Source organism: Bombina bombina, chromosome 4 (assembly GCF_027579735.1).
Source record: "Bombina bombina isolate aBomBom1 chromosome 4, aBomBom1.pri, whole genome shotgun sequence".
NCBI lineage: Eukaryota > Metazoa > Chordata > Amphibia > Anura > Bombinatoridae > Bombina > Bombina bombina.
The window spans coordinates 605,745,789-605,760,859 of record NC_069502.1 but is presented as its reverse complement, the minus strand read 5'-3'; the positions used below and the strand labels follow the sequence as shown (position 1 = coordinate 605,760,859).

Here is a 15,071-nt window from a genome sequence, read left to right as displayed (position 1 = left end):
ACTTTTATCACCAATTTTGCTTTCTTCTCTTGGTATTCTTAGTTGAAAGCTACACCTAGGAGGTTCATATGCAAATTTCTAAGCCCTTGAAGGCCGCCTCTTCTCTCAGAGCATTTGAACAGTTTTTCACCACTAGAGGGTGTTAGTTCACGTTTGTCATATAGATAACACTGTGCTCACGCACGTGGAGATCCAGTGAGCCAGCTTTGATGGCTAAAATGGATGTCTGTCAAAAGAACTGAAATAAGGGGGCAGTTTGCAGAGGCTTAGATACAATGTAATCACAGAGGTAAAAAGTGTATTTATATAACTTTGTTGGTTATGCAAAACTAGGGAATAAGTAATAAAGGTATTATCTATCTTTTTAAACAATAACAATTCTGGTGTAGACTGTCCCTTTAAAGTGACAGTCTAGTAAAAAACACACTTTGATGATTCAGATAGGGCATGCAATTTTAAACAACTTTCCAATTTACTTTTATAATCAATTTTGCTTTGTTCTTTTGGTATTCTTAGTTAAAAGCTTAACCTAGGTAGGCTCATATGCTATTTTCTTAGCCTCTTATCTGAATGCATTTTGACATTCTTTCCCTGTTAGTTATGTGTGCCATATAGATAACATTGTGCTCAAGCCTGTGAAGTTACCTAGGAGTCAGTACTGATTGGCTTGAATGCATGTCTTTCAAAAGAACTGAAATAAAGGGGCAGTTTGCAGAGGCTTAGATAAAATGTAATCACATGGGTAAAAAGTGTATTAATATAACTGTGCTGGCTGTGCAAAACTCGAGAATGGGTAATAAAGAGATTATCTTTTTATACAATAAAAATGCTGGTGTAGACTGTCCCTTTAAAGAACAAAATGTGGGTTTAGTATCCCATTTAATAGTATAAAGTCCTGTATTAACGTCCCTCATATAAAGGGATTAGAGGGTTATAGGTACTATTAGGTACAGCTTAAATTAATAACATCAAATATTTTCTAAATACAAGGCCTTAGTAGACCCATATTGAACAAAGTTAATACAAAAAAAATTAAGATATATATATATATATATATATATATATATATATATATATATATATATATATATATATATATATATATATATATATATATATATATAATGTGTAAACTTTTTGTTCAGAAGGGCACTCACAGGCGTTTTTTATATCAATCCAACAAGTGCTTTTTATTTTCAATACATCAGGTTTTCAATTTGATAGTCGACATTTTGGCTCCTATTTGGGCCTTTCTCAAGACAAATATGTTCTACAAAAAAAGCAAAATTGAAAAACATATAGTTCAAACAATAAAAATAAAAATAAAAAAAATACCTTCAAGTAAAACATAAAAGGTTAAAACTGGAACAAGATAAACTAAGCACTAATCATTCTAGGATAGACTACAATTTCATAGATATATAGCAGAAATGTCATGGATACATTTTTAAAGAGATATGGCAGGGATCTCTACAACTAAATACATAGTAACAATTTCATAGATATATAGCACAGATTTCTTATGGTTACACTTTCATGAGGATATGGCAAGGATCTCTTAAAACTAAATAAATAGCGACAATAGATATTCAATGGCATGGAAAATGAGATGGTCGTATATATAGATTAACACAATAACAGTATATGGGAATTAGAGGAAAAACACAGACATACTCTTAAGCAGATATGGACAAGGGGCAACAGCATTTCTAACACCTCACACGATTGTCACAACAACAGCAAGTAGATAGTCATTAACATAACATTGTGTACCATGCATGTTCAAAGAGTACAAATCCCAGGTCATAGGTGAATAAATTCAGCTGGCAAATACTAATACCACACAGCGGTTGCAGGGACCTTACATAAATAAAACCAAACTATCAGTGCATGTTCTAAAACCAGGTAAAACACAAAATGTCTAACAGTGGACATGAAAGCATGCTAGCGTGATTGCATAAACTAATCAAGAGGAATATACACATAGGTGGGTATCCGACATGTTGCTCCAAACAGCCTCACTAGTAACATCTGTAATTATCCTACAAGATAGCACATACCATTACCGTTACTACACAACGCTGGGGACCAAACGCCAAAATACAAAATAAGCACAGCTCAGTACTTACCGTAGATCGTAGCGATCACATAATTCAAGACTGCAATTTAGCTCCCCAAACGATAGGCCTTGTCAGCCTGGAATATTAATGGAACATTGTTTCCCCACAATTATTGAAATTGCATACAAACTGTTTAACTACTGACGTAGGACATTTCTTCCATTACATCAAATTTACGCACATTTCTGGAGATTAGTAATCCCACATGTATAATACTAGTACAAGGTTTGTTCAAAATCTAGGAGCCAGACCTTACATTTAGGATAAACTTTTGACCATCCCTATGATATCAATTGGTTTGTATAATTACACCCCAAAACCAATAGGTCATATACATATATAGTTATATAGAAAGAAAAGGTATGTAATTTTCTTATTCTGCTGTATGTTATGTAACAGGCTATTTCACATAAATAAAGCATGCAGTTATCTTGCAGAGCTCAAGTGTATAATCACCCCAAATACCGTAAGACTGGTATACAAATATAGAAACTGGGTATCTAGCTTGTAATGCCGTAAACAGATGGAAACCATTTGTCTTAAAACAGAGGGCAGATATATAAGCAGTAACCACACATTCAGAGAGCAAGAATCTAGACAGTGCACCATGATACATAAAGCATACATACAGACAGGCATCTTACATCCGGTGTATGTAAAAATTGTGGTGAAAGACAGCACCTTCTTCTGTCTGGGGCACAGGAATGGGTTAGCCAAACCCCAAGGTACAATTCAAAGAAGTAATTTTCCAGCCTCCAGTGAGATTTAAAAGACCTTTATTAGTCTCTTGCATGGTCCATCATATAAACAACGTTTCAAACCTTAACTCGGTTCTTAATCATGTCGACATGATTAAGAACCGAGTTAAGGTTTGAAACATTGTTTATATGATGGACCCTGCAAGAGACTAATAAAGGTCTTTTAAATCTCACTGGAGGCTGGAAAATTACTTCTTTGAATCTTACATCCGGTGGTCAGGTTTATAGTTGGTTATCTCAAATTGAGCCAAATTATGAGTGGAGTGCACGTGAGCGATAAGTTGTTTATCGTGGGGGTTTGCACTCGTTGGGCTTACCGCTCGTATTACGCATTGAAAGTAAACGTGATCGCAGAAGTGCAATCGCGATTTATGCTAGAATGATTACCCTGACTTCAGATTTCTGTTTAAAGGGACACTGAACCCAAAAAAATTATTTTGTGATTCAGATAGAGCATGCAATTTTAAGCAACTTTCTAATTTACTCATATTATCACATTTTCTTCATTCTCTTGGTATGTTTATTTGAAAAGCAAGAATGTAAGTTTAGATGCCGGCCCATTTTTGGTGAACAACCTGGGTTGTCCTTGCTGATTGGACAGCACCAATAAACAAGTGCTGTCCATGGTTCTGAAACAACAATTTGCTGGCTCCTTAGCTGAGGTGCCGTCTTTTTCAAATAAAGATAGCAAGAGAACGAATAAAAAATGATAATAGAAGTAAATTAGAAAGTTGCTTAAAATTGCATGCTCTATCTAAATCATGAAAGAAAAAAAATTGGGTTCAGTGTCCCTTTAACTATTTCACAAAACTAAAAAGTTACACAAAACACATCAAAAATACATTACAAAGTATAAAATGACTTAATAAAATATTGCACACAAAAGTTATCAGTGCTCAAAGATAGGAGGTATCAGGTGTTAGAAGAAAAAAAGGCAGACAAAGGGCTTTAACATTGAGATACATACATATGCATGTCTAAAGATGGATGTGTGTGTGTGTATATATATATATATATATATATATATATATATATATATGTATGTATATGTGTGTGCGTGTGTGTGTATGTGTGTGTGTGTGTATGTGTATGTGTGTATATATATATATATATATATATATGTATATGTATATGTGTGTGTGTGTGTGTGTGCACATATTTATGTATTTTTATGTGTATTGATGTATTTATAGACTTGTATTGTGGAATACGTGAACGCAATATTGTAAGTTCGGCTTTTTGCGCTCGTCGGGTTTGCGTGTGAGTGAGAACAGTTTACTTTTAACTCATAATATGAGCGCAACCCGATGCGAGCAAAAAGCTTACTTCTAGCGCAATTAACGCTCAAGCATGAGCGTTAATTAGCTAGCCACTTGTAATCACATTGTGAGTTCAGCATTTACATTTAGCCACCAAACAGCAAGCTGAACCAAAAGTGGGCCAGCTCATAAGCTTTACATTTCTGCTTTTCAAATAAAGATACCAATAGAACGAAGAAAAATTTGATAATAGGTTTACATTGGAAAGTTCCTTAAAATCTGAATCATGAAAGAAAAATTGGATTTCATATCCCTTTAACTGATCCATAGGTTTATTTTTGTATGTGAAATCGCTGGTTTTGTTCTTTGACAGGACACAACCTGTTAAAATGGACAGGGCTTGCAGGGAAATTAGACCCCCTAATTTTATCACTTTTTACGCACACATGCTTCCTTGTAAAAATGTAATACCCTCTAGCTGGTAACACGAATAATTGGGGGACAAATAAAGAGAATAATATTTTACAGTACACTGTCCATTTAAATACGTTGTATTTAAGCACACAAACAGTTCTTATGACGATTGTCTATCCAAAACTTATCCTTATGATTTCATTTTATAACATTCAGAATTTACATAAATGAAATAGTAATGTTTGGAAAGATATACTTTTTAATCATTTTTATATCACCTCTGTATATTTGCATTATTGCATTATTGCATTATTATATTATTCCATTGTTTTCCCTTTAGAATATATTATTTTTCCCTTGGTGAATGCAACAAGTTAGACTATATGTGTGGTCACAAAAGGAGTAAGAATGACAGATGACAAAGATGTACTCCGCGATGTGTGGTATGGGAGAATACCAAGCTGCTTCACATTATACCAAGATGAACTGACCGAACGGGATGCTGAACCCTATTATGTAAGTGACATGAGGGTATGTAGGCTGCTCCTAGAACTAAGGAACTGTATATAACTAGTAGGGACAGATCAGGTGACCGTGGGAATGGCAGATATTCTGCTGTTTTAATAGAACTTTAATTTGCTGGAATTCAAATGATGTATATATAATGTTAGTAAAATGTTTACAATGCCTGCCTTACATTTTCATATGTTTATATTTAAACTACATTATTTAATTTCCCCCCTAAAAAAGCTTATTTTTTTATTTTTTTATAATTGTGTACTTGATTTAAACACTTTTTGTGATTACATTAGACTGTTGAGCTAAGAGCAATGCATTTTGTCTAAAAGATGCAGATATTGGAGCACGTTAGTGAAATGCATTTAAAGGAACAGTAAGCACCTTGTAACTAATACATTTCTGCTGTCTTGCTATATAATAGCATATTGTCCAAGCAGTTTTTAAACAAATTTGTTTATTGTTAGCAGCAATTGGTTTCCAATAGCCAAATCCCACCCACCACTTGCATTAAACACTAAATACATTTTATAAGCATAGTATTGAGGTCATTCCCGCCTCCCTCTTGTCATGGGTGCCGCCAATGTTGAAATCTGTCTTTCACTGCATTCCACTGGTTTGCACATGTGCAGCAACTTTCCTTCAGATACCTGCAGTGTAACCCAGGTCCCATGATTAGTGGGAGGTGCATAACATGTATTTAGTACCCCTTTAATTGGAGGAAGTACCATTATGGTAGTATACAATGCATTGTTCTAAATAATGAAAGTGTATTGCACAGTTGTTTTACTACTCAAAGCTGAACATTTTATATAGCAATCTCAAGGCATTTACTGTCCTTTTTAATTTTACTGCTGCAGTGGTGCTGCTGGTAGAGATAGGTAGAATAACCTTTGGCACAGGTAGATTCGCTGATGTTGCTCTTGTGTATAATTGCCGGATGCCCAGTATTGTACAGTATATATTAACAAATGATCTAAGATTTTTTTACATTTAGGTTTGCTGCACTGCATACACATAGTGAGTAGGGGGACAGCAGTCGCAGATAGCAGCAAGAGTTGCTTGGCCAGGCAAGTGATGTATGCATGTGCCTACATGGTTACTGGTCTGATGCAATTATGTGACTTATAGTAAGAGGAGGGGTTTGATACTAGGCATGTGCATTCAGATCTTTTGTTAAGATCCAAATGTAAGTACGCACTATTCTGCTCTTTTTGGAGCTGGATTGATTCTGGTACAAGATCACCACATTAAAGGGACACTGTACCCAAAATTTTTCTTTCGTGATTCAGATTGAGCATGAAATTTTAAGCAACTTTCTAATTTACTCCTTTTATCAAATTTTCTTCATTCTCTTGGTATCTTTATTTGAAATGCAAGAATGTGAGTTTAGATGCCGGCCCATTTTTGGTGAACAACCTGGGTTGTCCTTGCTGATTGGTGGATAAATCCATCCACCAATAAAAAAGTGCTGTCCAGAGTACTGAAATAAAAAAAAAGCTTAGATGCCTTCTTTTTCAAATAATGATAGCAAGAGAACAAAGAAAAATTGATAATAGGAGTAGATTAGAAAGTTGCTTAAAATTGCATGCTCTTTCTGAATTACAAAAGAAAAAAATTGGGTACAGTGTCCTATTAAGCTCTGGATCTTCGGAGATCTTAAGATGGCGATCTTTCACCAGAATCAATCCGGCTGTGAAAAGAGCCGAATAGCGCTTCCGCATTTGGATCCTATGTGATACTACGTCTTTTATGAGCTGATGCTGACTGCAGTGCCAGGTGTCTGATTGCCAAGAAGGCGAAGTAAATTTGCTAGTGCTCAGCAACTATATAGCATGTTGCAAGGACACAAAGTTGCACCACACTTACATATATATTATGCACTGTGCGCTATTATATTTTATAACATAATAGGAAAAAATAGATAATGAAAATGTATTTCACAGTTTTATTTTGGGGACAGTGGTTGCAAAATGTTATCTCTTTTAATGTTATTAATGATACATTTTACCTGCTAAAGTGTATTAAAGTATTTGTAATTTTTATATATTTTATATATAATACCTTTATGTTATATTTTGAAATAGCTGCTTTTGTCTGTTGAAACTATTCTCTATACTGAAAATTTCAGAACAGTACTATTGATTATAGAAAATCTAGGTGAACAAGAAGCAGTAGAAAGAAAGATACGTAGAAAATTGTTCATTTTGCACTAGCTCTAAATATTGGCTTTTTTTTGTATACAGACAGAAATAAGATAGGAAGGACTTTGTGTATAGAAAAAAAGCTGAGATAAGCAGTGTTCTCCCCAGTATCTATTTAATGGGCACACCAACCATCTAATTTCAGAGACCACCCAACTAAAATTTGATGCTAATATTAAGCTAAAATTATCTTAAATCAATCTCATGACTTTGCAAAGAGCTGTTGGTTATTCAACTTTCATCAGAATATTCATTCATTAGCAAAGACTTTATATATATATATATATATATATATATATATATATATATATATATATATATATATATATATATATATATATATACACTCGTTTAATCGAAAGGTCGCCCACTCTGGGTAGATAGAGTGGTGTAAATTAGACTCACTTTCAGGTTTTATCATTTTAACTGAGAAATTGCTTTATTTATACAGTTTACATTTACAACCTTTCTTTTAATGCTTGTTTTGTGGGAATTGTTGTTTTTGTCTCTGTTTACAAGAAATCAATCGAACTTCTGAGAATTGTATTAATGAAATGACCAGTGAGTAATATCTCACTTTTGTTTCGTCTGTTCGCCTCCAGTAAGATGAAAACTGCGTGCGTGTAGAGTGAATGTTTTCTGCTTACTTGCTTGGAATTCATATTTTCTTATTGATGATGTGGGTGTGACTTCTGTTGAAAGAGAAGCGTTTTAAAGAGACATTAAACTTCCAAACTTATCATCCATAACATTAGTGCTTGCTCCCCTCCTCCCATTGAGGCTAATATGTGGCTAAAGCAACATGAAACCCATATTTTTATTTTTTTATGATTTAGATAGAACGTACAGTTTTAAACAACTTCTATAATCAAATTTGCTTCATTCTCTGGGTATCTTTGGTTGTTGGATCAGCAGGGGAGTACTGGGAGCTAGCTGAGCAGAGCACATCAGGTGAGCCAATGGCAAGAGGCATATATGTGCAGCCACCAATCAGCAGCTAGCTCTTATTAATGCATTGTTCCTGAGCCTACCAAGGTATCCTTTTCAAAGGATACCAGGTAAGTGAAGTAAATTGGATAATAGAAGTTGCTGCCATGCAATAAATTAGTAAGCTGGATCAATGTGATTTTTTTTTAAATGTGTTAGCACCTTTTGCTGCATTTGTTTTTCAGTAAAGTCCTTCCCACCAAATGTCTTATTTGGAGGAGCCAATCTGGGCTTGTTGCTGGAGTAAGGTTTTCCATAGTCATTCTGTTTGCAAACTTGTTTTATTGTATTTTATCATCTCTGCTGAGGCAAATTAGGGAGAAATATGTAGCAGGGTTAGGTTTTGAAGTTTGCAGTGTGTGCTTTAGTTTTTAGTTTTTGAACTAAATTTTCAAGTTAAAGGGACATTCTAGTGCACAAATGACATTCTCTAATTTGATGCTGTATTGCTATGTGTTTAACCCCTCACAGGAGCATCAGAGAAATGCTGGTTCTGAGCAGGAAACAGTCAGCTAGCCAATTGCCCCCGACTGTTGCATGACCCAGCCAATCACCAGGTTCAGCTTCGTAGCTGCAGTGCTTTTCAAGTCTGAGTGGGCCTTTAACTATGTGTTTAACTCCTTTGTGGGGGGGAGGGTTATATTAAAATCTTAAATGGTTTCATGACCTTTTAAGATACTCTGCTACATGCTATGTAATGATTACCTTGTCAATGCAGGAGCTCATCTTTCTCTAGTCCTAAGCTGCCATGATTAAACCTTTTAGCGCCGGTATGACGTTCTATTTCGTCCTACCCGCCTGGGCTTTAGCGCCGTTAGGACGAAATAGAACGTCCTAAACGTTTGGCTGTCCTGAAGCCAACAGCGATTCCAGGATGTGATCACGGTCTGGCGACGCCCCCTGACCTGAACCCATCATTGAAATCTCACGATCGCGTGCACGATTGCATTATTTTAATTTGTTTACATCGGAATGTTGTTCTGATGTAGACAACTTAACCCTGTCATCAGAGGGTTAACAGAGATACAATGATAGAGTTCAAGAAGTGTGTCCCTAGACTGCTTTTTATTTTCAAAACTCAGCAGTGTGCTAGCTATTACCATTTTTAAATGATTATTAAGCAGTTATTTTGTATGCAGATCTCAAGCAGTGTAGTGCTAAACTGCTGGTATAAAATAATGGCAGTTTCAGACAGAGTTGGAGAAAAAACTTTTATAAAAACATTGTCCTCATTCTCCTACATTTCCTTTTTGAAAGCAAAAGAAAAAAAAAAACTTTTAACAATTTACCATTTAAAATAAACATACGGAAATGCGTAAGAGCATTACTGTTTATGGAACCTTTTCTGATCTATGTTGATAAACATTTTTTTTACAGTTGCTGGTAAACTAGAATTAAAAATATATATCTGAATATTACAGAAACTATAGACAGACTAGTACTCTAGTGACAACTAATATCACTATAGTACTTATAAGAGGCGCCTAGGAGTAACAAACAGAAACAAGTGGATGAATTAGATGCAGGGGTCTATAAATGACTATAGGCAAGAATATACAATAATATCTATAATATACAAACTGTCATCCGATAAGGGATGGCATGTGAAGGCAAAGTCCTTAGTATCCGTGATGTAAAGTTCCAGAAGAGATGTTCCAGACAGATAGGCCGCTCCACTAGGGTGTCACGCCACGACACAAGGAAAAGGAATCTAGACAAATCAGAATAGAGGGCGCCACATGGTGCAGATCAGATGGTAAATGATAATACAGGTAGCCCTCAGTTTACGCCGGGGTTAGGTTCCAGAAGGAATGGTTGTAAATCGAAACCGTTGTAAATTGAAACCCAGTTTATAATGTAAGTCAATGGGAAGTGAGGGAGATAGGTTCCAGGCCCCTCTCAAAATTGTCATAAGTAACACCTAATACATTATTTTTAAAGTTTTGAAATGAAGACTTTAAATGCTAAACAGCATTATAAACCTAATAAAATAATCACACAACACAGAATATATAATTAAACTAAGTTAAATGAACAAAAACATTTGCTAAACAGCATTATAAACCTAATAAAATAATCACACAACACAGACTTCACTTGCATTTTTCTGCAAACAGTTCTTTCTATGCATTCCAATCTAGACTGATTTATAGACAGGAAGATATTGTTCCTTTGAAATCTGCAGGATAGCTCAGGTCTGGTTAAACTGATTAATTTCAGCTTGCTTGGCTTTTCTGCAACACAAGCGGACAGCTCCACCTACTGGCTATTTTAATAAATGCACTGCTTCTCAATGCTTTTCAATAGCAGTCACATGACTGGAAAAAAAGGTTGTTATTCTGAAACGGTGTAAATTGAACCGTTGTAAAACGAGGGCCACCTGTACAAGCAAAAGAGGACAAAAGAATCCTACTCACGAGATGTAAAGCACAGATGTGCAAAACCAGCAATCCGGAACCACTCGTCGTCCGGTAGACCAATGGAAATGATCACAGGGGCGGATCCTCGTCTCACCAGGGAGAGTCCAGGGATGCCTAAAGCAGGAGTCAGTCAGCAGAAAAGAAATCCAACGGTGACCAGTGCCACACCTCAAATAGCTAAAAAGGAGACTAGACCAGCTCCAAAAAAGTCAACGATTAGAAGATCAAAAAGGTCGGCAGCAAGTGAGGAGATGAATAAATCTTTAAAAATGTATTAAAATGGTAAAAACATAAGCAACGCGTTTCTCAGTGTAACACACTGTTTCATCAGGCTGTATAACAAACAAACTCACAGCTGCCATATTTAAACCCTAAACAACCAATCAGATTGAGGAAAAAATTCCACCCCCTTACCAGGTAATACCATGTTCACATGGGGGGGAGTGGTAAAAAATAAATTAAATAAAGTTTGATATACAACATGTAAAAATCTACACATAACATATAATATATACACACATACAATTAATAAACAGTATACTTTCTCCAGAAGACAACTGATCACCATTAATATGTATAAAATAACAAAATTATTAAAAAATTGACACCAGACAAAACAAACTGCTAATGGTACATTCCAATGGTCAGTAAGAGTGAGTAATAAAAACGTATCTATCCTATTGAAATAGGATTCATAAAAAATTCCATTTAGTATTGCTACTGTGAGCTGTGAAATGGGGAAAGGGAAATAAATAATTATATAACCGTGTGTAATCGAAATGGAAGTGTTCTATGTGCACAACTTGATATGGTGTCAAGTGTAAAAAAGAGGGAGGGGGGCGTGTTTTGGACATACGTGGTGTTATAGGGGAAAAAGAAATTCTAAAGAAACTATACGAAACCGACTAGACTTCTTTGCTAGGATGCATAAAGTATAGATGTTTAACAAGTGTTATTAACTTGTGAATAATGACAATAATACTCCGTTGGGCCAGTTCTATAAGGTGTGCGTGGACTAAGTTGTCAAGGCAACAGGGGAAGTTAATACATATCATTGGTGTCAGTTTGATGGGGCGTGGTTAAGTGAACAATAACGTTCATAGAGAAATCGAGTAAAGAAATAAATACATCCAAATCCAGATTGAGTCAGTTATAAATTTAAAGATATTGCGGATGGTCAGTATTAAGACAAAAAAAACGCTGTAATAACAATAGCCTTACGGCTCAAAGAAGATTTGCCGTTTGCAAAGGGACAGTGACTCATGGGGGTGTGTGAAGATCCGCCAATCAGCCACCGGTGAGAAAATACGTAATGGGGAATGATAGCCAATAGCTGTTTCAAAAGCAGTGACCAATAAAAAACGTCCAATATCGAGTGTCAGTATGTAATACATGACAGGGGAACTGACAACTGTGTAAATGTGACAAATTGAATCTACAAACTTAAGACCTTGTTTCCCTCTGGTCTCAACCTTAATATGGATCTAGCAGCCTTCTGAACTCCTGTTTCATTCATTTTCTTATATGATAATAAATAATTTAATTGCCGACTCTGGCTCCCTGTACCATCATAGTTTAGCCTGTGCCATCCATTATATATATTGATCACTCTGTTTCCCAGTCTCTATAGTCCTTCTTTCCATATATTTGACGGGATATTGTCATGCTCCTTTCACTGGCCTGTCCCACTCCACATTATATCACACATATACACTCTACCTTCCCAACATATTTTATTCCCTCTTCCCCACCTGTTTCTATCCCCCCCTTCCTTCTCCATATATATCTTATGTTTTTTTTATATCAGTAGTGGCCAATATACCCACCACCCCCCTTTAATTTTATCATCCAATTAACTATCTATATATTAGTGATTTCATATATATCTTATGTTTCCTTATTTAGTGGTGGTTAATTTACCCACCACCCCCTTTTAATTTTATTATCCACCTAACTACCTATATACTAGTGATTTTATCTACATTATCATTACACTTGTTCTCTCTCCCCTCTCTTAGTACACCTGGCCCTTGTTGAGGTTTTTAGTCACATTTACCGTCCTTAGTTACATATTACATTCACATAGGTTTTGATTAAGAACATGCGAATATCGCTATTTGCATATTTTGATCTAAGTTACTCATTTTTACTTTTCTTATTAAGTTTATTTGTCCTATTCTCATGTTAATCTCCTGATGATCCGCACTCTATTGTTTTTGTCCTTAATATAGGTTCTCATTTTGTCACATTTACACAGTTGTCAGTTCCCCTGTCATGTATTACATACTGACACTCGATATTGGACGTTTTTTATTGGTCACTGCTTTTGAAACAGCTATTGGCTATCATTCCCCATTACGTATTTTCTCACCGGCGGCTGATTGGCGGATCTTCACACACCCCCATGAGTCACTGTCCCTTTGCAAATGGCAAATCTTCTTTGAGCCGTAAGGCTATTGTTGTTATTACAGCGTTTTTTTTGTCTTAATACTGACCATCCGCAATATCTTTAGATTTATAACTGACTCAATCTGGATTTGGATGTATTTATTTCTTTACTCGATTTCTCTATGAACGTTATTGTTCACTTAACCACGCCCCATCACACTGACACCAATGATGTGTATTAACTTCCCCTGTTGCCTTGACAACTTAGTCCACGCACACCTTATAGAACTGGCCCAACGGAGTATTATTGTCATTATTCACAAGTTAATAACACTTGTTAAACATCTACTTTATGCATCCTAGCAAAGAAGTCTAGTCGGTTTCGTATAGTTTCTTTACTTTAGAATTTCTTTTTCCCCTATAACACCACGTATGTCCAAAACACGCCCCCCTCCCTCTTTTTTACACTTGACACCATATCAAGTTGTGTACATAGAACACTTCCATTTCGATTACACACGGTTATATAATTATTTATTTCCCTTTCCCCATTTCACAGCTCACAGTAGCAATACTAAATGGAATTTTTTATGAATCCTATTTCAATAGGATAGATACGTTTTTATTACTCACTCTTACTGACCATTGGAATGTACCATTAGCAGTTTGTTTTGTCTGGTGTCAATTTTTTAATTTTTTAATAATTTTGTTATTTTATACATATTAATGGTGATCAGTTGTCTTCTGGAGAAAGTATACTGTTTATTAATTGTATGTGTGTATATATTATATGTTATGTGTAGATTTTTACATGTTGTATATCAAACTTTATTTAATTTATTTTTTACCACTCCCCCCATGTGAACATGGTATTACCTGGTAAGGGGGTGGAATTTTTTCCTCAATCTGATTGGTTGTTTAGGGGTTAAATATGGCAGCTGTGAGTTTGTTTGTTATACAGCCTGATGAAACAGTGTGTTACACTGAGAAACGCGTTGCTTATGTTTTTACCATTTTAATAAATTTTTAAAGATTTATTCATCTCCTCACTTGCTGCCGACCTTTTTGATCTTCTAATCGTTGACTTTTTTGGAGCTGGTCTAGTCTCCTTTTTAGCTATTTGAGGTGTGGGACTGGTCACCGTTGGATTTCTTTTCTGCTGACTGACTCCTGCTTTAGGCATCCCTGGACTCTCCCTGGTGAGACGAGGATCCGCCCCTGTGATCATTTCCATTGGTCTACCGGACGACGAGTGGTTCCGGATCGCTGGTTTTGCACATCTGTGCTTTACATCTCGTGAGTAGGATTCTTTTGTCCTCTTTTGCTTGTATTATCATTTACCATCTGATCTGCACCATGTGGCGCCCTCTATTCTGATTTGTCTAGATTACAGAAACTATGTGGTTTTATTATCCATTTGATATCTCTATTGTATCATATGACAATACCATACAGCTGGGTCACAAACTCAACACTTGACAACACACTTTACCAACTGAAATGCAATATAGGTAAAATGTTGTTTCTTCTTGTCTGCTAAGCACCTCCCAACCATGTTTCTGAATGTTGTGTTAACAGCCACTTATTTCACAAATACACTTCTCAATATTGGAATGTACACTCCATATTAGTCCAATGCACACACATGGAAATTATACATGTTATAAAGAAATCTGAAGAATCAGGGGAGGTCAAGGACAAAAAAAGGATTAGAAGGCCAAGAAAACTTTCAAAGTTATAAGAAGTTTCTCTTTTCTTCTTTGAGAGACCGGAAGAAGTCCAGCAAGGACCTGGCTCAGCATGTGGCAGCTCCATCGGTATGCCAAGTTCACTTCTACAGTCTGAAGAAGCTTGACCAGGAATGGTCTTTGTGGAAGGGTAGCAGCCAAGAAAACACTTTTTTTGGAAGGGGAACTGGGTGAAAAGGTAAAGCTTACAAAGATTGGAATGAAGATCAGTGGAAAAGAATATTATAGAGTGACAAATCCAAGTTTGACATTTTTGG

The 15,071-nt window shown here is 35.7% G+C and overlaps 1 protein-coding gene across 2 annotated transcripts in view; it reads left to right on the top strand.

Moving 5' to 3' along the window:
- ATG5 (autophagy related 5) overlaps nt 1-15,071 on the top strand; it is a 555,868-nt gene that overhangs the window by 16,308 nt on the left and 524,489 nt on the right. Inside the window, exon 2 of one of the 2 annotated variants that reach the window (XM_053710590.1) lies at nt 4,892-5,067. In XM_053710590.1, coding sequence (XP_053566565.1) covers nt 4,960-5,067 — 108 coding nt within the window. In that variant the 5' untranslated portion in view covers nt 4,892-4,959. Of the gene's footprint in view, nt 1-4,891; nt 5,083-15,071 lie in introns of both variants that reach the window. The other variant, XM_053710589.1, reaches the window with a different exon arrangement.